Source organism: Galleria mellonella, unplaced genomic scaffold (assembly GCF_026898425.1).
Source record: "Galleria mellonella isolate WM207_F2 unplaced genomic scaffold, CSIRO_AGI_GalMel_v1 utg64, whole genome shotgun sequence".
Lineage (NCBI taxonomy): Eukaryota > Metazoa > Arthropoda > Insecta > Lepidoptera > Pyralidae > Galleria > Galleria mellonella.
In genome coordinates this window covers 2,461,095-2,486,212 of record NW_026442133.1, presented here as the reverse complement: position 1 = coordinate 2,486,212, position 25,118 = coordinate 2,461,095, and the positions used below count along the sequence as shown (strand labels likewise).

Here is a 25,118-nt window from a genome sequence, read left to right as displayed (position 1 = left end):
TTTGCTTCACATATTAATATAACATATAGATGATAACCAAATACTTACGATTCGTACACTTGTTCAAAAGAAACAATTGGATAGGTACAGGTATGGTGGTTTAAATTGTGATGTGTCAAATGCCCTTGCGTCTCATGTATCATCAGAGGTCACGTCATCCTTACTAATATGATAAATGTGAAAGTGAATTTCCTTGTTTGTAATCTTATAGCGCCTTTAGAGCTGTTAAGAGAGGGACTGGCTAAAAACCAGCACTGTGCAGCTGTACACATTGCACTGAGACACTCACAGCATTAGCTGAACCAGTTCCTTTTGCTTAATATGACACACTTCTTATATATGTACTTTTTGTATTTTCTATTGTAATTGTGTTTTTCTGTCAATAAATATTTTTTATTTTATTTTATTCTTAATGGCTTAACCAACTACTACAAAAATTTGTATATACGTATTACATGGGGAGAGAAAGATGTGTATGCTTTATCCTGGTTAGTAAACATATCTCAGTCACGCGGACAAAGTCGCGTATAAAGCTTATGCTTATATAAAAGAATAATATTTGTTTTTCTTTTACTAAAGGTAAACAATTCTCATGGAGTCTATAAATATTATTTTACCGGCATTTATGGAGATACAAATAAAATGTTACTAAATATTTTCTTCATAAATACAATTAGCAACCCGTCCGGCTTTGTGCAGCTTTTTGTCAACCGACTTCAAAATGAATTCGGAACTAAATAATAATAATGAAATAAAGAACTACGTCATTTTTATACCGATATAAATTGTTTTATGTGAAAGGATGTACTTACAGATTGGTGCCATAGAAATTTTATCGAAGTTAGTGCAGAAATTTTGTTTTTAGAAAAAAAAACTGGTTTTGCCAGAATTTAAGTTTTTTTTTTAGGATATAGAATTTTATTTCAAATAAAATACAGTCTATATTACGCGCTGATAATGTCAACTTTCTATAAGTGAAAAAAAAATAATCGGTTTTTTTGAGTTTATGAAATATCGTTTTAGATTTTTTTCTTAACAAATGAATGAAATTGAACAACGTCACTATATACAGTTCATTATAACATAATAATTATGCATAAATATAACGCTTTCATCTGGCCGTGTAGTCCTGGCATAGAATAGGCCATTTCTTCCTTTCCTATGGGTGTCGTAAGAACCGACTAAGGGAGGGCGAGGGATGGGCGGCGGCGTCCCTCTTAAGACATCTCTAAAGCCTAATTGCGGTTGCCAATCCGCCTGCCAAACTTGGCAGCTACTCCCCTAACCCCTTAGGGCTTATATTTAGCAGTAGGCAGTTAAAGGCTAATATGATGATGATGATGATGATAACGCTTTCATCAGAAAAAAACACTGATCACATGCAGCCTCATACTTCCATATCTCAACAGAGATTTTATATTTTTATTGTCAAATCTTCCCAATGATTGAAGATTTCAATACAATACAAATATAATAAACATATTGTTTTAATGATAAATGGCTAATGTGGAATCATCCTTACCAACAGGAAGCTCTAGAGGTACTGCGAACAGCGTCGCCGAGGGTAGAACTAAGGGTGTGTCGGCCACCACCTGACGCATTAGAGAGCGTCACACCGCCAGACCCACCGACACCGCCTACACGCACCCCGCACCCCCCGCATTTGCCGCCACTAGACCCCCTCAACTGTCACCCAATGCATGCCAGGTACGTACTCAAATGCACATTAAAATTCTAAATGTTTGTAATACTAAAGTTTTCACTTAAAGTCTTATCTCTTGTACAGTCTTTACCTAATCCCTATGTACTACATATTTCTTCTTTTTTATTATTCGAGGGACAAATTGTGTTAGATCACAATTCATTTTACTTTTTCCTACAAATGTAACAAAGAAATTGTTCACCCACCTAGTAGAATATGGTAATTGTTTTTAAAACTTATCTTCATTTTTATTTCACGTCTTTATACATATGAGAAACTAATGAACTCGTTGTGTTTTTGTAGTTTCCGACAATTGTTTCAACTTCATCTGGAAATCTTCAGTGGATGTTTAGGGCTTATCGTCACAGCGTCTCGCCTCGCACTGCGGGCTACACATACAGTGGCGTCATTACAGGTTCGCATAGCCCGTGATGACGTCGGTTCAGGCAGGTGTAGGGGAATAAATAGGTGATGATCGGAGACAATGATGTTGTCAGAGTTGAGTAACTGTATCTATTGCACCAGTGCGAGACGAGACGCTGTGACGCAAAGCACTGAACACCCCCTAAATAAGGTTTCTAGATGAAGTCGAAACAACTGTAGGAAATGACAAAAACTCACTGTTCATTAATTTCCTGTATGTACATAGATATAGTAATACGAGAAGACCTTATAACACTAGAATCATCTGCCGTTACTGATGACTGAATTATTATAACTCTTATGCCAAAGATTGAGTTGGTTATCTTGTTCTTCGAACTGAAAATAAACAACGCAATTCGTAGAACTCTCACTGCGAACGTCTACAGAGTAAAATCCTCTTCTATTTTCATATCCATCTCATAATTTTTATATCAATGACGAATAAATATTTATTGAGCAAACATACTTCGTCATAGATCTTCCCGTTATTTTCCATCAAGTAAGATAAGAAGTAAAAAAAGCGTAAAATCAGCAGTATAAAAAAGCAGGTAAAACGATGATATCTACTGACGAGTTACACTCGACTACAACCACATTCGATTAGACCTGTAATTCTTTCTGATTAGCTTCGTTGTGAATTCCAAGCAGCATTAAAGTCCGTGACTTGAATAAACGACTCTTATTCTTAAATGTTAATAACACTGCTGTATTAGATTAATTTTTTGTATCCAGCAAACATTGATAAATATTTGATAAATTTGACTGTAGTTATGTCATAAAGGACTAAGAACACATTATGTTATGCCTCCTTTTCATTCACACGATATTATAATAGGAGCCTATAAGAGTAAAACAATACGTGTGTAATACAAGGATTTCTAAAAATTATTCTTTTGGCATCTAATAGATGATTAAAATTCTTCATATAAAATTTTCTTAAATGTCTCTCAAGTACACACATCGCCTAGATAAAAGTTTATTAATGTTTTTTTATGCAACTTAAAATGGAAAACAAGCTGAGGGCCCACCTGATGGAAAGTGGTAACCGTCGCCTATAGACATGAGTAGTACCATGGACATAACAGAGTATAATGTTTCGCCCATGATACCCCCCATGCGTTGCCATTCTTAAGGACTCAGATGTTATTCCTCTGTACCCAGTAAATTCACGCCATATCCCACCCTTCAAACCGAAACACAACCATGCAAACACAACTGCTTCACGGTTGAAACACAAATGGGACAGAGATACCCAAGCAATCGACTTTTGTACAAAGTCTCCCTCTGGTAAATTAGTAAGATAAAGAAGCCCCGTGCCCAACAGTGAAATGTTAATAAATTTTTATAACAATAGATGGAATTCTTCAATTACTTTGCTCTGCACAGTGTTCTGGATAGAATAAAATTTGATAGTTTATTCATCATCCTTTACTTAATAGTTGCGTTATTAGATAAATAACATTTATCATTATATTTCATATCTTTCAGCATCCATTCATATCATACATCTTTCATTTATTAAAGCGCTACCCTTTTCAACTGGATGGATATAAAAAGGGTATCAGTCCAAACTGACATATTATGATACCATATGACGATAGAGTCCACTATGATTTTGGTAATTCTAAACTACTTGCTAGTAAATTAATTGATTAAGAAATTAAAAGCTAATACTTATTAAAAAAAATACTCCTCTCTAATATATAGTAAATATATATTACTAGCTTATGATGGAGGGATGGGCAGTAGCGTCCCCTTTAAAACATCTATAAAAGCCTAACTGCGATTGCCAACCCGCCTGCCAAGCGTGCCAATTACTAGCAAAACTTCCCTTATGGTAGAAGACTTATGTTCAGCAGTAGACTGGACAGTTAACGGCTGAAATAATAAAAATATATTACTAATTGTAGTTATACCTATCGCCTTATTCATAAAAATTAAACCTTCTACAAACTTATTTTAACTAAAAATGTTTTGTCACTTTCTTTCAAATAAAAAATTAGAAAAATAAGGAAAAACAAAACACTTCGATACCTAAAATAAGTTTATGGAAGATATGAAATTTTTATGAATAAGAGCAATAGTCTATGCTATGATGACATTCTCAGTATTTTCTAATTTAAAAATAAAGTAACTTAGATAAAAAATATTAATACTTTTTTTTATGTAAAAGTACTAAAATAACGCTTAAACATAATTTAGTGTGATGTGAATGTTTCAATGTTAATATCAATGTCATATCACATGTTTTACACCATGCATTGTTTTGAATACTAAAGTCATCATCTTATCAGCCGTTCACTGTCCACTGCTGAACATAGACCTCCCTCATAGACTACCCTGGCACCTACTTTTTTTTATACTACTAAGAATGGCGAACAAGCTGACGGCCCACCTGATGGAAAGTGGTAACCGTCGCCTATAGACATGAGCAGTACCATGGACATAACAGAGTATACTGTTTCACCCATGATACCCCCATGCGTTGCCATTCCTGAGGACTCAGGTGTTATTCCTCTGTACCCTGTAAATTCACGCCATATGCCACCCTTCAAACCGAAACACAGTCATGCAAACACAATTGCTTCACGGTTGAAACACGAATGGGACAGAGGTACACAAGCAATCGACTTTTGTACGAAGTCTCCCTCTACTTACCATTAAGGAAGGGAATTGCAAGCTTTAGTGATGTTTTAAGAGGGACACTGTTGCCCATTAATTTTCTTTAGACGCCTCTTACAACAGCCACTGGAAAGGAAGAGCTGACCTATTATATGCCGTGACCAAATTTCAAGAATACCAAAGTATTGAGTGTTATTGGCTTAGCATTTATGATCTGATATGTTCTATAGATTATCTCAAACTACCAGCAGCGCGACAACCTCGTCATCGGAAGGCAAAGGCAGACGAGAGGCGAGTCCTGAGGTGGAACGACGTGATCTTCGACTGCCAGACCTCGATCGACCTTTACCTGTATACGACGTACAATATGGGGTGAGTCAATTAGTATAGCTTGGTATTTTTGCATTATCCTTGTGTTTAAACTGCAGTGAGTGCTATCAGTAAAAACAGTCATAAACTTGGATATAAAAACAGTAACTTTACTCATATTAACGCATGTTTGTGAGGCTCAAATTTTGTTCCATATTATTTGTTCATATTATTTCTCACAATATTGAGTGTCAGAATTTAATATCCCTATTTGAATATATCATTTTGACAAACACATTGGCTGGACGAGTACGAATGCGTAATAAACAACATAATCGGGGTTCTAATGGTTTATTTGTTTTAGACGAATGTTCATAATTGATGTTAATAGAGAACTTGGATCAGAATTGGGTATATTTAATAATAAATTGATGTATTTCAGATTATTTTTTGCTAAGTGTGAACAAATATAATTATACAGAAATATAATTATTTATATAATAGTTTTGAAAATTAACAATTCAGACATTACTGAGCAGATTTTGAGGTAACATATAAAATCAATGTCCCGATTAATTGTCCCGTTACTGCAACCTTCTATTTTTCTATTCTATTCTATATTTAAAAAATAAATATTTTAATCATACGTGAGAAATGGATAAATTGAATCATCATCATCATATCACCTGTTAACTGTCCACTGCTGAACATAGGCCTCCCCCATAAGGGGGGTTTTTGCCAATAATTGCCACACTTGACAAGTGGGTTGACAACCGCAGTTAGGTTTTTGGAGATGTTTTAAGAGGAACGCTGCAACCTTCTACGACAACCACGGGTAATATGAAAAAGGGAAAAACTAGCATTCTATATAAATCTCTTTGGCAGTAATATAAATTATTTTTGCATGTACCACCTTCTATTCTATTAAAAAATATATAATAACATATAATAATGGCCATATATTTAACTGCAAATTATTATAAAAATATTAAAGAACATAGGCATGGTGTAAAGGTGTATATTCAGTCTACACTTACTAAGATTTTTTTTCAATCTTATAATAATTATTAAAGTCTAAATTTTATATTTTAGTAACATTCAAATACTTGTTACTAATAAATGAAATCATATCCAAAATACATTAGTATAACGTCATGAATTGTTGAAATCTAGATAATGTGATCTTATATATTTTGTAGTATATGTCCCTAATAACCACAACTTTGGGCATAATTACTTCAAAAATGGCTTGTATGCATTATAATGAACGCACAGATAATCCCTGCTGATTAATTAAATGTTTTTGTTCACGCTCCCCAGGATGACGGATCAGTGGTAAGTAAAAAATATAAAAAACGTACTGAAATTATTACAATGACCGTGACTAACAAATATATGAAATGTAAATAGCCAAAATATTTTTATTTTTAAATACCATGTTTAATTACAATTGTATATATGTACAACGTGTAAAGGAACGGTGATCACATGCCATTTTAAAATATAAATAACAGCTATAGTAATGACTAGGTAGTTTTTTTTTTTTCATTGCGTTAAATCCCGATTATGTATTTAAAATTATTACGTAATTTACTAACTGCAAATTAATATAAATATGTTGTAGTCCAAACTCTAAACAACTCAAAAGTACTATTGACTAGCAAAATTAGTTAAAAGTACTTTTGACTGAAGTTTTTTTTTAATGAATGATAATGGAATGGTAACCTCGCCTGCGCGAATGGTATACGCTGGCGGGGGACTGAACAGGTTGGTCAAAAGTGTTTTTGACGGAAAATTATTGGTTATTAGTACTTTAACTGCAAATTTGCGATTAAAAGTGCTTTGTTAGGTTAGGTTATTTTAGTCAAAAGTATTATTGACTAAAGCATGCGGTCAAAAGTACTTTTGACTGGTTGAGAGTTTTGACTGCAACATATAGATACATTATTAAATTATAAAAAACATATCAGAAGCTGTAATATTAATATTTAATTGCAGGAATTCGACATAGTCATGACTAAGGTGAACGGCTCGCTTGGATTCACGTTACGCAAGGAGGACCACAGCGCGCTCGGGCATTACGTGCGAGCGCTAGTTCGGGAGCCGGCGCTCAGCGACGGCAGGATACAGCCTGGTGACAGAATAGTTGCGGTACGTGTTACAGTGTTATGAACTCCTAGTACAATGAGACATTATTACTAATCATGACAACCCATATAAAGCATCCATATAGGTTGTTGAGCAAGAATTGGGAGTCTTCTCATTGAAAGGAGAAGATATAAGTTTATACCTACTATTAACCTTGGCTTGGCGTACAGATACATTTACACAGGTCTTACACATTGTTCCCATATACACTTCTTACGACACGTAAGGAACAAAAACGAGCAACATATGTCAAAATGTTAAAAAAATATTTCTATTGTACTCGTAGTTAAAATCCACATACAAAAACAACAAATATGTTCTAGATGCAATTATATTTAGTGCACATATATTATGCATAAAAAATAATAGTGTAGTAATTATTTCAACGATGATTACTAAATTACAAGACTCTTAACTATTCAAGAAGTCAATAAACTTGTTGCTTTTAAAAATATTATTATTTTAATAGTTACTTTCTAATTTTACTTTAATTAGTTTCTCTTAAACATAGCTCATGCATCCGCATCTGCAGTACTGAAAGTAGGTATTCGCTGAAGTCGGGTCATCGACTGCACTTTGGATGAAAAATAAAACAAGCACCGATTTGTCATGAATGAAACATCAGGTCACTAGAGCGGACATTGACTTTTTACTCAAACATAATTATTATTATATGAGTGCAGATTTTTTCCATGTAGGTCAATAGTAATATTACTTTTTGTGTTTACAATATCTATTTATCTCAAGGATATAAGAAGTGAATAAGAAGCGAACTAAGGGAACAATAGACGTTATAAGCTTATAAGTGATTTTAATAATTATTATTTTTCCTTCATATTTTAAACTATTATTTTAAACCGCCTTTATTACAGGTACTTTATAACATTAAATTACTTTATTATTATACCTACTTATACAACAATTAGTCCGCTACCCTAAGGTTATCTTGAAAGGATTGTTTTCAACAATAAGACCGCCTTACTCTACTTATACAATTGTATCGTTACATTTAATAATAATATTTATTGTATCTAAAAACACATGTTACAATTGTATATTTTGTTCCAAAGACTTCACACTAGGATTCTCTGTGTCGTGAAGTCATGAGCCCTCTTCTGTTTACAAATCTCATTAACCAATGTATAAACTTTAGCTACATAATTAATTTCGACATATATACATCTTTACACACATAGTTTAATAGTTGTGTCGCTTTAATTCCTATGTTCTATAATGCAATTAAATAATACTTATTCATTCATTCATTTAAAGTCACGATCTATGTTTAGAACAGCAAATGGTATTCATATGAAATTATATGAAGACGTTTTTTTAATTTCCTTGCACCTCCATATTATTATCATGCTGTCAACGTTCACAATATAGTGTGAAATCGTCGTTATTAGCGGTACGTAAAACCACAGTATAAGTAATAGTACTAAAGTATGGACACTCCCTAGCGCTCGCTGCGATATGACCTCACCCTCTCTCAAACACCCGTCAGCTACCATACTCTAATGGATGTCTCTAGTCTATGCTTCAATAACCTCCCCGATCTCCGAGAAGGATAGAGGATACAGTATTAACGAGTTATGAAGAAAATAAGGTCACAGTTCCATCCACATTATAAAATACATGGAAGCGAACGCTTTTCCCGCGCTATCTCTAACTAGACATGCACACATTGTCACATGTACAGACGTTACTAATTTCTGTAGTTGTGACAATCACGGTTCGTGGTGTTTTTGTATGAAGTTTCTGTGATGTAATATATCTAAGAATCTACCCATCCTATGCAATATATTAGAATTGAAATAGAGTGAATTATAAATTAGAACAAAATTTGAGCCTCACATACTTAACAGTGTGTTACTATAGAAGACAGGGTACAAAGGAATAACACCTGAGTCCTCAGGAATGGCAACCTGTGGAGGGTATCATGGGCGAAACGGTATACTCTGTTATGTCCATGGTACTGCTCATGTCTATAGGCGACGGTTACCACTTTCTATCAGGCGGGCCATCAACTTGTTTGCCATTCTAAGTTGCATAAAAAAATCTCGGAATTTTTCGTCATATTTTGATTCATGTTTCTTCGGTGACAATGCTCAATTACACTGATATAAAAATTATGCTAACGATTTTGATATCAGCCTGTATAGTCTCGGAAAATTAAAAACGTATTTATATGAAATGGAATGAAATATACATTTTGCTCTCTTATTATATCGTAACGATAAAATCGTACAATGCCGTGCCATACTACGATAAATTATAAAAACTTCCATAAATTCTTTCATATCAATTTTATACATAAATTTACTACTTAAGTTTATTAGGTCACTAGAGCGGATACAGAGTGGATTATAGTGCCAATTTTGTTATAATTATTATTTACTATTAAAATATATATGTATATTTTCGTAAATGTACGTACGAGTATACATAAAGTGTAGTTGTGATGTTTTCATACTATCCCTCCTTTCGTACTTTAAACTTGTACATTACCACACTCGATTAACTCAAAGTTTATGTTCAATTACACAACTCGAATGCACACATTGTTATTATTAGTGATTTATCCATATTCACTAAAGCCGATGGACCATTAATTTCCGCCGTATAACAACTGATCAAATATAATAACATTTGGAATGTATAGAACAGACGTACGTGGAATGTAATAAAACTAGATATTTACAAACCATTGTGGCTTATTTGGTTTCGTTCATGTTTTCAGTATACTTTCTCTTTACTTTTTTTCATCTTTTCTCTGTCTATAATGCCGATAATAATCGACTTCAGAAGATGAAATTGAACAATTAGCATCGTTTTATTCTACCAGTAAAACTGAACACTTTTCCCAAAAAAACACTGAGAAATGTTAGAAAATTTTGATATATACAATTTTATTATAGTTGTTTACATATATTTCTTTGGAAAAAATGTTAGCTTTCACTGATAGAGCACTGCCTTATAAACACGTTGTTTTAATTTCAACTCCAATAAAATTCCACAGTGGGAGAGATTATATTTAAAAAAAAAAATATTTCGTTTTAAATTCGTTCAATTTTCGTTAAATTTTTTCCTCGTCTTATTTTTAAGCGACTTTCATAAATACTCGTAGGAGACTCATTTAACTGTAGTTTTATGTGTTATTATACCTACGGTATCATATACATATACTCCAAATCTAATTGGGTAATTTTTTTAAGTTTACCCCAGTTTTTGGCCCATATTTGTCACGACTGATATCACAGTTTTAATATTACGGTGCAATTTTTTTTTTTTATACTACTTAGAATGGCAAACAAGCTGACGGATGTCCCTGACCCACCTGATGGAAAGTGGTAACCGTCGCCTATAGACATGAGCAGTACTATGGACATAACAAAGTATATTGTTTCGCCCATGATACCCCCATGCGTTGCAAAATTTTTCTCATCTTTTTAATACATCAAATCAGTATCAATCGATTAATTTTAATCGCTGCTTATTTAATACGCAATTTATTTGTAATTTCCGTGGAATGAACTATAACCATACTATAACAATAAATATAACCTCAGACAGTGAATATCGTAGTATATGTAACTAGTGCTTTCAAATCAATTCGTTTCTTTTATATTTTGAATATTCCATTTTATTGGTATAGATAAAAATATTAGCATATACATACATTGACCCATTTTATTGAAAAACTAATGGTTACATAAAATTTGAAAAAACAACCTTTAAATGTGATTATATAATGATTGATTAAAAATTAATTATATTCTAGTTTGAAAAGATTTCGTATATATACAATAGAAGTAAATTAAAAAGAAGCCTATTTTATGTAAATAGAATTTTAGAATTAGAATTAATCGTTTGAGTGTAGGTGACTCGAGATTGTTTTTTTTTTTGGGAGAGGTTTAGCAGTAAACAATGAGTAACTGAAATGGCGATGAAGAACGAAACTATTTTTAATCTACCTCTAAATTTATTTCTAGCCATCACTAAATAATATAAATAAAACATAATCGTCATAGTCGTAGAATACTGATGGATCTGACAAATATTACATATATAGATCCGTCAGTATTCTACGACTATGACGAAATGACTGTCCGCGTCTCTTTCTCAGCTTACGTCTAACCAAACAACAGATTTTGATGCAAATATTATTGTCTATAAATATTTTTTACGGAAGATTTATATTATGTGTCATAATTATAATTTAAGATTATAATATCTACATTATAATTAAACTTTTCTCTAACTAAATATATTTTTTTGTTTTGCAATAAATTGTACCAGTGCAAAGCTGGAATGGGCTAATAGTTCTTAATAATTTGAGATAACACCTTCATGTTAAAAAACTGGCACAAGAATATTATTAACAAACTAAAAATACCTATGACATAAAAGGTGGGTAATTCATCTCGCGAGACATCCGTCGTGTATTGACCTCACAAAACAAACACACAGGTCAACGACACTTCAATGTCGAACATGTCGCATGGGGAGGCCGTCGCGTTTCTGCGTGCATGCGGCTCGGAGGTGCGACTGCGATTGTACCGCGACCACGCCGCCACACCGCTGTCACCGATGTCCCCAAAAGAAGGGCCAACCGACTCCGACGCACCGACGAGTAGACCTAAACCGCCGCTGAGGTATGAGAAACTGTTTTTTATTTTTATTTTTACAGGGTATAATCGTAAACATTAGCATCGTTTTAAAACAGTGTTGTATAAGTAAAACTAAATGATTTCCCCTAAAGAACATGGGTCAATAAATGCCAAAACAATTTTGCATATCTCATACTAACGCGATAAATCTAACTGTTAAATTAGTATAGAAGAGTCAAAAATTTATATTAAATTTTTGACTCAGAACATTTCTGCCCTAATATATTCTACAGCATGCGTAGAGTCTTAGTTTTACATATGCTAACGACTTCGATTACATTCTGCATACCGATTAAACTTGATTCGCATGACTGAAATAAAATACCTGTTATTCTTCACGCGAAATAGTATAAATTTTATGATGATAAATAGAGCCGTTAAAACGCCAAAAGTAACACACAAACATAATCACATTTTGACATTAGTAAATATTTAGGTAATTGGAAACTTTACAAAAAAAAAACAGATTGTCCTCGAAACGAGTGGTTTGTAAACTCACACGATGTGTTTTGCAACCAAATGTTGATGTTTAAAATTCAACCAAATATCAACGTCAAAACGTCATTAAATTGAATTCCATTATCTATGAATTTAGATATCATATTTAGATTATTAGTGTTCAGAATCAGTTAATAATACATATAGTTAATAGTTCATAACCGTTATATTTATTAATTGTCTTGCTTATTTCCTGTGTTGTATAATGCCAATAAAATATAGGTACGAATTTATTGATTCATTCATAATCAGTTTACTTGATTACTACTGAATAAGCATTGGTAATATCGATACCGATTCGATATCTATATATTGGGTTCCTGTGACATTTATAGCAGATAAAATGTCATCACCCATTATGACGTCACGCATATCAGTCGGATATCTATTTTCAATAATGTTAAAAGTATTGGATCAGTATATAGATATGTACTGCTAAATCTGAATAACAACACGCCAGATTTATTAAAATATATGCCATATTGTAACAATTATTAAGGAGTAACTGCTACTATTTTTGTATTGTATCACCATGACTGTTATTATTTTGAAATGCCTTCTTGGCAGCTGCTATAAATATGTCTTAAACAGATCTGTTCAGTTTATTAAATTTTCGTCAGATTAATTCCTTTATTAACGCCAAGTGAATTAATGCGGGACTTTTAATTATCGAGTTTTCCGATAGTTTTAATTAAGAAAGACTCAACAGTCTGTCAAGTGATGACAGGTTGTTTAAAACGTTATCAATCTCAAAGGAATTCAGGTTAAAATGTAAAGGAACCGTTTACGTTTGAAGCAGTATTCTTATCTCCCTAATTTATGATATAACGATCACAGATTTTTCATTTGTGTTTCAAAATATCTCTTTAAAATCTTCCACCTAGAACCGTTCACTGCTTTAAATTAATTTTAACAACGATTATAATGACATGACCTTCAGTAATATTAACTTTCTGCTAAAACCACACCACAGCTGGGCCAGCCAGCTATTATAAAGTTTAATTGTGATTTGTCTTTTGTCTTTTACTCGTTTTTATTTCAATCATCTATGCGAATGGTAACGCATTTTATATACATTCCAACACAGATCTACGTTCAAAAATTGTTTTAAGATAGATTGATGGAGACCAATCAAGCGTCATTCAATTCATTCGTTCGTTCATACCCTATTTCTCCCTTTTAGGTATTAATGAACATGCTAAGATAAATCGCTAATAGCATTTTTTTATTTCTCAACTGTATTCACGAAAAATTGTCCACTTTGTTCTGGAGTTGTTTTTTTTTTTTTTTATCTAAACATACCTGATCCTGTCTCTTGATCAGTTTGAGCCGTCTGAATTCTTTGTTGTTTTTGTCTAAATCCACTTTTAAACAACAAAAAAAAAAACACTCTTAACTGAAATGTTTTCGCCAAGTTGCCATAATACCGTTACCTTGCATAAAATTTGCATGTTGAAAACGTAGAAAAATTATCCATCCGATGTGAACAAACAGGATGGTTTCCCTGACGTCCATTTTGCAAACTTTTATTTATCTTGCCGACGTTCAAAAGTTACCGCTGCCCTTCCGGTTTAAAATTTATAATTAATTTTACGGCTACTGGAATTTTACGGATAGGTATTAGAAAAATAAATCTTTGAATTTGCTTAATCAAGTACTATATAGACACTGAAACTTCTAGATAGTAAATGAAAGAACAATAAAATGTATACCTAAGTATTTGTTTTATTGTTTATAAACTTTCTTTAATACACATGTTAACTAGTCTAATGAAAACAAATATAGTCATAAAAAATAAAAAAATAGAACAATGGAGTTTTTTCTCATTTGTTTTATTGTAGTGTTCAAATTCCATAACATTAAAGCATTGTAATTGCGTTATACAACCTACACAAACATTTGTCCGCGGACAATATTTCCCTTTATGTAAACCTAGTACTTGCATAATACGTGAGCGTTGTAGCAACTAATATTATATATAGGATTTTGTTACGACCGGATTAAAATTTGTCAGCAATGGGATCGATTCTGAGGCGATACTTCTCGAAACTTATCGTATACTATACGTCTAATAGATTTTTTTTTTGATGGATGAAAATGGTATGGTAAAACCGCCTGCGCTAACGGGATACGCTGGCGGAGCACCAGTGAAGGGTGATAGATGAGAATGAAAACAGGTTAGCCCATCATAATGAATTCATCAGGAATTAACCATGACAGTTTCCAGGGAGAACCGCGAGGAGGTCGATCTGGTTGGGTATATTGCTAGCAATGGGATTCTTAGTCTCCATTACAACAATCCCTTTCCCCCCTAACGTCTAATAGATTTAAGTCAAAATTATTGTAGTTTCAGTTTATGGTTACCCATAAAGCAGTAAATTCGCGATATTATGAAATTGAAATGTAAGGTTAACAGATAAGTTTAAAGAAATGGCACCTCAGATTTAATCCTTTGTCAGAGCTAAAAACGTAAGAAGTCAAGGCAAACTAATTACATAAAAAAAATAAAAAAGAAATAATAAGATATTTTGTACATGATCAAAATGTTTGTCATCTGTACAAGCCCCAAAATGTAACTAAACAGTGTCCATACATTGGAGATATTTAACAAATAAATAATATGGGGGGATCTTGGTAATAGGAATAGAACCTAAAACAATATATATAATTTATTTTGTTGGTTAATTTTCTAGATGTCGTTCTGTCACCTATCTAGATGGAATTCTTGATACGCCATACTTCGTAGGTTTTTGTAATTCCAAAATTCACCCATACGAATCTGCGGGCGAAAGCTAGATAAGGATAAAACTGTTATGAATATATTATATACTTATTTATGTATTTAAACAGCTGGTGACATTCCGCCGTATTGCAAATGAGGCTTTAGAACAAATAGTACGTCAAACAATATATTATAGTTATATAAAATGCACTACATACCTCAACATGACGTGATATTTAAAGGTGTTTGTTTACCAATATCTGTATGACTAAACTATGTTATCTACTATTAAATTTATTCTGTCTTTTTACTAAGTCCTTGAAATTATATCTAGATAGAATTCACTATAAAAAACCTATATTCTTATACCATAGTAGCTGTACTCCACGAATTCACCTGCATGACTAAAAAGTATTATATAAGAAATCATATTTGTTATATATATATATATTTTATATACTTTCCAATTAAAAAACCCCGCCCAAAACAAATTAAGTTTTTAATTTATCGATAGATACATTTTCGTTCTGCACATTAACTTTTAGACTTTCGTATTGCATTTAAGTAAAATAAAATAATTTATTTTAGGTTATCTCGATGCTTCGACTAGATTACATTTATTGTAGAACAAGATACTGTACGTTATTGTCCTATACTATCTCATACGACATCGAAAACGTATCTATCTATATATTCTTTTATCACTCGTTTAGGGGCTTATATTCACCGAGCTAATCTCGTAATTATTTAAGCCGACTTGATGTAACAGACCATATAAGCCAAGATTATTGAAATAATCCTTCACAGACCCGAAGCAGTATCAATGCTGTGCGACTTGGCGGCGCGTAGGCTGACTCCTGATGCGGTCGACGGCTCAAGATCTCCTTGCCTTTCCCCGCGCAAGTTCCGCAAACTCACTAAAGAGACCAACCACTATGAACAACCTAATGGTACGTATCGTATACATACAAGTCTCAACCTGCAACTTTGTCGGGATGTTCGTAGAATCTTGATTGATCTATATTCACTGTCCCAAATAGTACAAAGATGACAAAAAATCCTGACGATTTGATTGAGCCATTAAATAACATCTTAAAAATTAAAAAAAAGTAAACCTTCAAATGTGTGACATTAGTAAGATGAAGAGAGCCCTAATTGCTACGAGTTGGTATTTACAAAATTTGATAAGAGTATAAAAATAACATTAAATTTATAACTAACTAGCTTTTACCCGCGATTTGTCCGTGTCCGTGTGACCAGGATATGTTTACTGGCCGGGATAAAAAGTAGCCTATTATATGCTTTTCTATTCCATACAGTACGTAAATACCAAATTTGATAGTGATTAGTTAAACTGTTACTAGACACTACAAAGTAACAAACAGACTCATTTTCATATTTATAATATTAGTAAGTATATATCGCCAGAGATATTTAAAGAAATACCTGCAAAATTCTTCATTATGATCTCTTTTGATTTATTGTGTTACAATAAATAATATTTTTCATACTATCGTTTAAAAAGTTGAGAATCGTTCAATTAAACTAAAAAAAATGTAGTTTTTCTTATATATCTGTTATGTGGTTACGATCTTTTTCTGTGAAAAACTTAAACTACAAAAGTTATACGTATTTCTGTGACGTATAGATGACCAGACCTAATGATTTTCCTAAAAGATCCGTTTTCATCATTTGTCAACGGAAACTTAAAAATGTTCAAATAATTTAATTAAGAAATATCTAAAATAATGAATACAATAATTGGTATAATTAATTTAATAATTGTTGAATGTATACTGGAATCATTAAATTCTTTTATACTTTAACGTCGATCTACAAACTTGTTCACAATTTTTTCTTCATAAATATTGCATTTCTATATAATAGAATAATTGATAGTTGTTAATAATGACCCGTTTTAGTTTCACAAAGTAACCCCAACCAATTATTGTTCGGCAACATATTATACCGAGTAAACGTGTTCAGAATTTTCAAACAAAACAACAAAGTAATTAACTGTGGTAGACTGAGTTCATTAGGTGATCCGTATTAATATTGCATACACGGAGTGTATTATACACAACAGCTACTTCGCTTCATAGTAATTAATTGTATTCCCACATCTCAATACTCGTATACAGACAAGATTCCGATATAATACTTCAACAATGTAAAATACATATCTATTTGTGTATCATAAACACTAAAGCACAAACAAAGCTTACAACCACAATGACACAGTACACTAAGGTAGATGTTCGGCGCAGATGTTCCAAGTACCATTACGGTAGCACAGTCGGAAAATTCCGAAGTCGCACAAGAGGTGAGACGGCCGCAGCGAGCGCATACTGTGACACTCGCCAGCCCGACCGCTCCACCTTCTTGTAGAAAACAAAAGCTAAGCCTGACAGGTGAGACACTGTCGGCCGCACTCCTGGTACCTCATCGTACTTCCATCTGCTTCACGCCTTCAATCCGCAACAGCGATAGACGACCGCCGGATTCCGTGACATGCAAAAACAAAACACACACAGTAGCCAGAGTTCACCGTATTATTACATCCTCATAATATTCTCCAATCATGCCTCTGATACGCCTCAATGAATATGCTATCGACAAACTTTCCTATCTCTACACCTTCGTTGCATCCATAAATGTTGGTACTTTTGATAAACTACAAATGTACATTAGCATGTGATGTGTTGGCATACGGCATAATGCACTGGCCGCGCCCTATGCACCACATTTCATAACACCAGTCAATCATCACTTCACACCCGCTGTTAGTCGTTTTCAAACTTATATCCTTGTATCAACTGTTCTGAAACACTATATTTTTCAACAACATAATTAAATTTGCCTTTTGTTTTTACTGCCATAATAAATACCTTATATACTTTAATATTGACATTCGACCCCAATAAATTTCTGGTAGCATTCTATACCTCTATCGTCATATATATAACCCCGAGTGGATTGATTACAAGAAAATTAGTGCTCATTCAATATATCCAGGTCAAATCTAGCCTTTTCATTTAAACATTTTCATACCAAGTTCCGTCTTAAAAATCTAATATAATCTACCAATAATTTCCAGTGCCCCCTCATGGATACGAACTGAACAATTTGGACAACGATACCCTGGATGCGCCTAACGTGTACCAGGAAGACATGAATCGACAGCGTTATAATGAACCGGTATTTCCCGTGGACTCTGATGAACCCGTATCGATGCCAGCGGAACTGTCGAATGACGAAGCTAGATTCAAGCACTCTAATCCTGCATACCAGAGTGCAGTACTGCACAGCACCAGTAGTGATACAAACGATACGCACAAAGATGAAGGTAAGTTTTCTATATAGTAAAAGTATGCCAGTTAGCTTTTTGCTAATAAATGCAAATGCTAATCATTCATACATATTCATAAAGTCTGCCATTTTAATTTATATGTTATTGCTTGCTAAAAACATGACGCAAAATCCAATATTTCATAAAAAGTGAAATCTTGAAAATCTAACCAGTTACGGTACCTACTGCTTGATTTTAGTGAATTTTAAAAAAAATCAATTTTTACTATCTCATACGTCTTTGGGTCATGCTATATAAAAGTGTAGTGTAATATATCAAGTACTAGCTTCGTACAAATAAAATTGTTCACTAATCTATTTATCTATATCATCACATTAGATGTCTTGCTTTTTACATTTTCATACTTCGTAAATTTACTAACGAAGTAGACACTGTAACGGTAACAAATCCTAAAGCGTTGTATGCAACATATGTATGTTCTTGCCAAAACATTCACCAGTTGCAATCAGAGCGCACACTACTCCCTCCACGACGGAGAAAGGCGCTAGTTCTAGTTTCATTCATTAGTAGATTAATATTATCGAGCTTCGTCGCTTTTTATTTTAGATAATGGCTTAAAGAAATGGAAAGGAGTCGCATTGTCGCCAGATAACGAGCGGAAGACGATGGAGCCGCAGCCAGCGGTCAAGGATATCGATGCCGTCCAAAAAGAGAATATCAAGCCAGAAGATCCGACCGGTGAGGCCAGTACAGAACCTACGGTAAGCTAATTGTTACCTATATACATAATCAAACTTACTATTTTACTCAAGGGTAAAATAAAATATGTGATATATAATTACAAAGTTTCATTTCATATCACATATTTTATTTTCATTCTCCTTGACGACCGGCGATCGAATGGGCGACCGGAAAAGGGCAAAGGTCGCCTATTCAGGAGGCGACCATTGACGTACTCAGCATATATTGCAGTCGCCGATCGTTCACCTTCATCTCCTGTACGATTTATCGATTAGGTTCTATCCACTATTGGACTATACACTCCTAGAATTGGCATCCCATCACCCATGTTCAAAAGCGAGAACGAAAATCCTTACTACTACTACTGATACTACGTACTAATAATAAAATAAAAAGTGCTCTTTGTTGGTAAGCGTGCTTGGGAATGTCTGGACCGACGTGGCATTTTTTTGTACGATTGTACATATTGAGATACATAAAAAATATTGGATACATTGTTTTTTTATGCAACTTAAAATGTCTAACAAGTTGACGACCCACCTAATGCAAAGTGGTAACCGTCGCCTATAAACATGAGCAGTACCATGGACATAACAGAGTATCCTGTAAAAGATACCCCCCCCCCCCCATGCATTGCCATTCCTGAGGTCTCAGGTGTTATTCCTCTGTACCCTGTAAATTCACTGCTATATCCCATCATTCAAACCGAAACATAGCAATGCAAACACAACTGCTTCACGGTTAAAACACGAATGGGACAGGTGCCAAAGCAAACGACTTTTGTACAAAGTCTCCCTCTGGTAAATGGTGGTAAACGCAATACTTAAGAACTGTTGTACCAATTTGACTACTTTTAAAGAGATTACAAAAAAAATATTATTTAGAACAACAACATATATTTGGTCAGTTACTTGCGAATATTATCTATTACAAAACCGTCTAATTTTTTTAGTTCTTATTCATAAATATTATATTACATGATCTCAAAATGTATTGCTTGTAAAAATTACTAAAATTCTAGAAAAGATTCACAGACAAAAATATAAATTTTTAATCTTAAACAATTTATAATAAGTTTTATCGTGTTAATTATATTTCTAATTTATATTTACTATGCCTTCTTTTTCTTCCTTTACATTTTCCTGTTATTTGTAATCGGCTTGGATCTTCTTATCATCAATCACATACTCGTATATGTTCACAGTCATAATTTTATTTTTCAACTAAATAAAATAACTGACAATACAAACCTTTATAATAACTTAGGTGCACATAAAAAAAAAAAGATTTTTGAAAATTGATTTACAAGATAAATATTGAGATACAAAATGATATAAAGGTAGAATTAATTATATAAAAGACAGAGACGAAATTTCATTTAATCATTATCTTAACTAGTAATTACTTTTTAGTAAGTAATTATAATAATTACTAAAAAGAATTTATATTAATTAGATAGTGACGGTGGAACTGAACCGCGGATGGAACAGTCGGCTTGGATTCAGCGTACAAAGTCATCCGGAGTCGGGCCAAAGCTACATCTCGGCCGTCTACAACGACAGTGTGGCAGCCCGCGACGGGCGTTTACGGCGAGGCGATGTTATATTACAGGTAATTAGTTTAAAGCTATTAATAACTTTAATCACTCTTTCTCTCTCTCTCTCTCTCTCTCTCTCTCTCTCTCTCTCTCTCTCTCTCTCTCTCTCTCACTCTCTTCTCCTTCACTCTTCTACATGTAATGACAGAGTAAAAATAAAATATGTCACCACTCTTATATGCCGAACACGAGCTTTCAGTTACACGCAAAAGACATGGCTGAGAAGTCATATAGAACTATTTTAAGAGAACAGGCCTCACTGAAGATAAATCTTAAATAGACTAATAAACCTTTGTCTTCTCCAAACTAATTTTCTTCTTTAGTACACCTATATCTACCTACTAGTACACACTTTTAGTTTGTATCAATTTATTACTTACTTTTATAAATAACATAATAACACCTATACCTACAGTGGTTACGTATATTATTATATATTATTGAACCCGAATAATTCCCGTTTAAAATATTTCAGGTCAATGACGAGAACGTTACGTCAATGAAGACCCCAGAAGTGATAGATCTCTTAAGAATTTTACGCGGTTCCATTTGCATCACGGTACTACGACCGCCCAACCCGCTACCAACATAATTGCAACATTTTGTCTAGTAATGGACATTTTTTTTTTAAATGTAAGTCTTGTTAAATACTTCCGTGGTTTAAAATTAAAATTTATTTATCAAGCTAGGGTTGCCATAATCAAAAGTCGTCTAAGAATCCAATGTTTCTTAAAGCATCAACATCAGAGATTACAATAATCTGGTATTTTATACTTGACAGAATAAAAAAAAATTGTCTTTATATTTGAAATAATAATGCATAAAAAAGGTACTAAATTATAAAGGTTTTTGTTTTATTATATGTAATTACATATTGTTACTTTTTATTAAGTTTTAATTTTCAATTCTAATTCTAATAAACATTTTGAAAACATAATTGTGACAAGTATAGAAAACAGATTATACTTACTACGTGTAAAGGTGAAGCAATATTTGTTCATAAGACTTTGTTGACATGAATAGGTGTCTATCGCCTTATATCTTGGCGCATTAAATTTTTCGAGTTAAACTGGTGAAGCAAATTTCAAGTTAAAAAAGTTGCAAAAGATGCAGCTAGTTGGTACAGATATAAATCTTCCTGTATACTGTAATATATGTGTCCATCATAAGTTTGTGATTGTTGAATTTACTTGCCGATTTATTAAAAGTCATGGAGTGTGTGATATGCCTGAATCATTCGTGCTTGTGATGTTTTGGTTGGACTTGTTAAAAGTGTTAAATGCCACAGTATTAAGGTTGATAATTGTATAATAACTTCTAATTTCTAACATGTTAAAATATTACTCTACATTAGAAATATTGAGAATTTCCATAGTGATAGAACCAATACTGATATTCACAGGACATCATTAAAGTTCATATCGTTTCTGTCGAATTATGATAATATCTATATAGAACTAAAATCATGTGAAACACATACGAAATAAATCATGAGAGTAATACTATATGTTACAATAATAATAACAAGGAAATGTAGAGTGAAATGAAAATTGGAAGAAAATGTGTTCTATCAGGGAAAAAAAAATTTAATAAAAAATATTGTTATAAAACAAACAATAAATATGAAAGTATAATATTAAACTCTCAATGTTTTTCTTTTATTTTTATCGTCTCATTTACTTTAGAAATATTTAGTTTCACTGATAAAATACTTCTTTTAAGAGGATGCTAATTTTATCAATTTTTCCCTCTACATATATGAGCAACCCAACAAACTTGATCTGCAGATTCAGTCGTAGTTCGTGTATTCAAATCCGAAATATGATTCTCAAAATTACAAATGGAAAATACCTTTTAATGGAATTGATCATAAATGTCCATCGATATCAAATCTGAAATAGGCAATAACTAGTTACTAATAGCTTTTGTACAAAAGTTACTCTATTCATAACTTCCTGTAAAACCACTTGTCAAAATTGTTAATAGTATAAAAAAAAAAAATATCGTCCATCTATCCTTATATTCATTATTCGAAATTAAGGGACTTATATATAATGAAACCACAAGTGATTTAATTATTATAAAATCCATCTTAATCACTCAATTTGACTATCACTGAAATATCATTTTGGTAAAGTTCCTAATGGGTAGCTCTTATTTAATAAATTTGTGTCTAGCACAATGAAAATTAATATAATATTAGTTACAGCCACTTACAAATTGAACACAAAGACCTACTTATATTTGCATAGTAAGAAAGTAACTTTTTTTCTGAACATATCGTGTCCACTGTCGATTGAAAATATCCCTATGATAGTGTTCGATATTTTAACCTTTTGTTGTCCGAATTCCGATGCTTTTAGCGGTTGCTATTTATTTAAAGACAAAATTAACTAAACCTTATTGTAAAGACATAGGATTTCATTTTGTGAAGTTGGTAACTGTCTTTGCACCCACCCTTTTATCTTAGATACACAATCAATAGTTTTATTTTCAATGTTATGAGATGATCGTAAAATTATATAGTTGGATTATTTTTCTTTGATAAATAAAAAAAAATATATAAGATTTATTTATACCATAAATAAGCAATTTGCATATTTTGTCTTTATGTAGTACTATGAAAGATTACTGTAATTATATATTTATTTTTATTAATAGAAGTTGTTTGTGTTCATTTTGTTAGGGGCTAACAATATAAGGTATATAATTGTTAATATAAGTTACCTGTAAAATTAAAACATTTGTCTCGGAATTGATCTCTGTAGAAATCTCAGTAGAGGATTAGGTGAACAAAATTTAGTAATAAACTCAAATAATACATTAAATTAATAATAATATAGAATAACATAATCCACAATCCATAACCCTACTTGACCCGACCAAGATAAGCAACGAAGTAAAAGGAAATATTTTTTGTACACAATAGTAAAAAATATAGCTATCGTAACCCATTGCCGTATTAATTTCCGTTAAAAATTGTATAATTACTGTGCAATGTAAAAATCACAAGCTTTTAGTTAATTAATGTCACGGTACACAGCGCCTAGAGAGTTTTTTTTTAAACTCTTTTAAGCGCTGTCTACCATGTTATTGCCAACCATTCTTAAAGCGTTCATACTTTAACTTCCCGATGTGAAGCAACATCATAATTATCTGTCAATTTTCAAAAACAATTCACGTTTCGCCAATAAAATATTAAGCAGTTTGGCGATTTTTGTAGTGGTAACTACGTAATTTTGATTATTAAATAAATAAATATTTTTTAATGTTTGTTGTTTATTCAAATAGTACTAGCGAACTAAAACGTTTCACAGAATACGTAGCATATAAATCTAACACAAAAAACTTTTTCGTGACAGCTTATTAAAAATAATATTTCAAGACTAACATTTTAATTCGCTAACAGAGCGCTTTTTAAATATCAGTTAGTAATATTGAAAATTGTTAAATTATTTTTGAACATTGACCTATAAATGAAATGTTACCACATTTAGTTAATGTAAAGCATCAACGCTCTTAAGCCTAATTTAGATACATTATAAAACTAGTTTCACGTGTGACACATAAAATTAACGCACGTGATCTAACTTCGTGAAAGTTGTTTTAATACAGCAGCGTTTGTAGATACATGTAATTTTAGGATTTCTTTTCATTAACTTATAATAATAGAATATGTTTTAACTTTCCTTAATATACCATAAAATAAAACTCGGTTATTCTCATTTATTTATAGATTAGTCACATTACAAAAAAATCAGACATGTGAAAAATTAATTAAAAGCAAACTTGATACTAGAAAATTACAGTTTATTCTCATGACCTGTCTATACTTATCATTATCTAAAAAAACCCATTGATGTCCTACTGCTGAGCATAGGTCTCCAATAAGAGGATATAAACTAATGTTGCCAGATTGGGTATTTGTTTTTCGCAATTTTTGAGTGAAATATTCAATAATTCAATTCCCAAAATTTTAAAGAAATAAAATTTTTGGAGTAATGTTTGGAGAAAAGTAAAATAGGCTTGAAGAAAGATAGATAATTTTTTTGTCAGTTTTTGATTGAGTAAAAGTGAAGGAAATCGTATCAATTTGGAGAAAAACATTAAACAAGTGGATAAAAATCAAAATTAGCATCTGGCGACCCTGATAAAACCTATTACTATCACGTTAGCCAGGTAAAACTTTATATATATAATAAGCCATTATTATATATAATATATAAAGTTTTATTTAGAGATCTCCTTCTCTTACGCTGGAGTATTGTGCTTTAATCCCGTAATCGCCTGTTACGACTTTCTAGAGATAAAAGAGATAATGACGATGTGTATTTCATCACCGCACACAAAATTTATCATCATTAAAATCAGAATAT

The 25,118-nt window shown here is 32.3% G+C and overlaps 1 protein-coding gene and 1 long non-coding RNA gene across 6 annotated transcripts in view; one reads left to right on the top strand and one right to left on the bottom strand.

The window, feature by feature from the left end:
- Positions 1 to 24,090, top strand: part of LOC113512452 (uncharacterized) — a 140,763-nt gene extending 116,673 nt beyond the window's left edge. The window contains exons 5-15 of one of the 5 annotated variants that reach the window (XM_031907092.2): positions 1,529 to 1,707; positions 4,978 to 5,119; positions 6,377 to 6,391; positions 7,055 to 7,207; positions 11,675 to 11,859; positions 15,902 to 16,044; positions 17,362 to 17,505; positions 18,192 to 18,440; positions 19,053 to 19,165; positions 20,601 to 20,756; positions 21,218 to 24,090. In XM_031907092.2, coding sequence (XP_031762952.2) covers positions 1,529 to 1,707; positions 4,978 to 5,119; positions 6,377 to 6,391; positions 7,055 to 7,207; positions 11,675 to 11,859; positions 15,902 to 16,044; positions 17,362 to 17,505; positions 18,192 to 18,440; positions 19,053 to 19,165; positions 20,601 to 20,756; positions 21,218 to 21,334 — 1,596 coding nt within the window. In that variant the 3' untranslated portion in view covers positions 21,335 to 24,090. Of the gene's footprint in view, positions 1 to 1,528; positions 1,708 to 4,977; positions 5,120 to 6,376; positions 6,392 to 7,054; positions 7,208 to 11,674; positions 11,860 to 15,901; positions 16,045 to 17,361; positions 17,506 to 18,191; positions 18,441 to 19,010; positions 19,166 to 20,600; positions 20,757 to 21,217 lie in introns of all 5 variants that reach the window. The other 4 variants (XM_031907091.2, XM_031907090.2, XM_026896342.3 and 1 more) reach the window with 4 other exon arrangements.
- On the bottom strand, positions 7,051 to 12,377 carry LOC128201850 (uncharacterized). Its single transcript, XR_008253465.1, has 3 exons — positions 12,200 to 12,377; positions 11,601 to 11,854; positions 7,051 to 7,187 (listed from the first exon to the last, which is right to left on the bottom strand). It is a non-coding gene; the product is annotated as an uncharacterized LOC128201850 (long non-coding RNA).
- Positions 24,091 to 25,118: the final 1,028 nt, after the last annotated feature.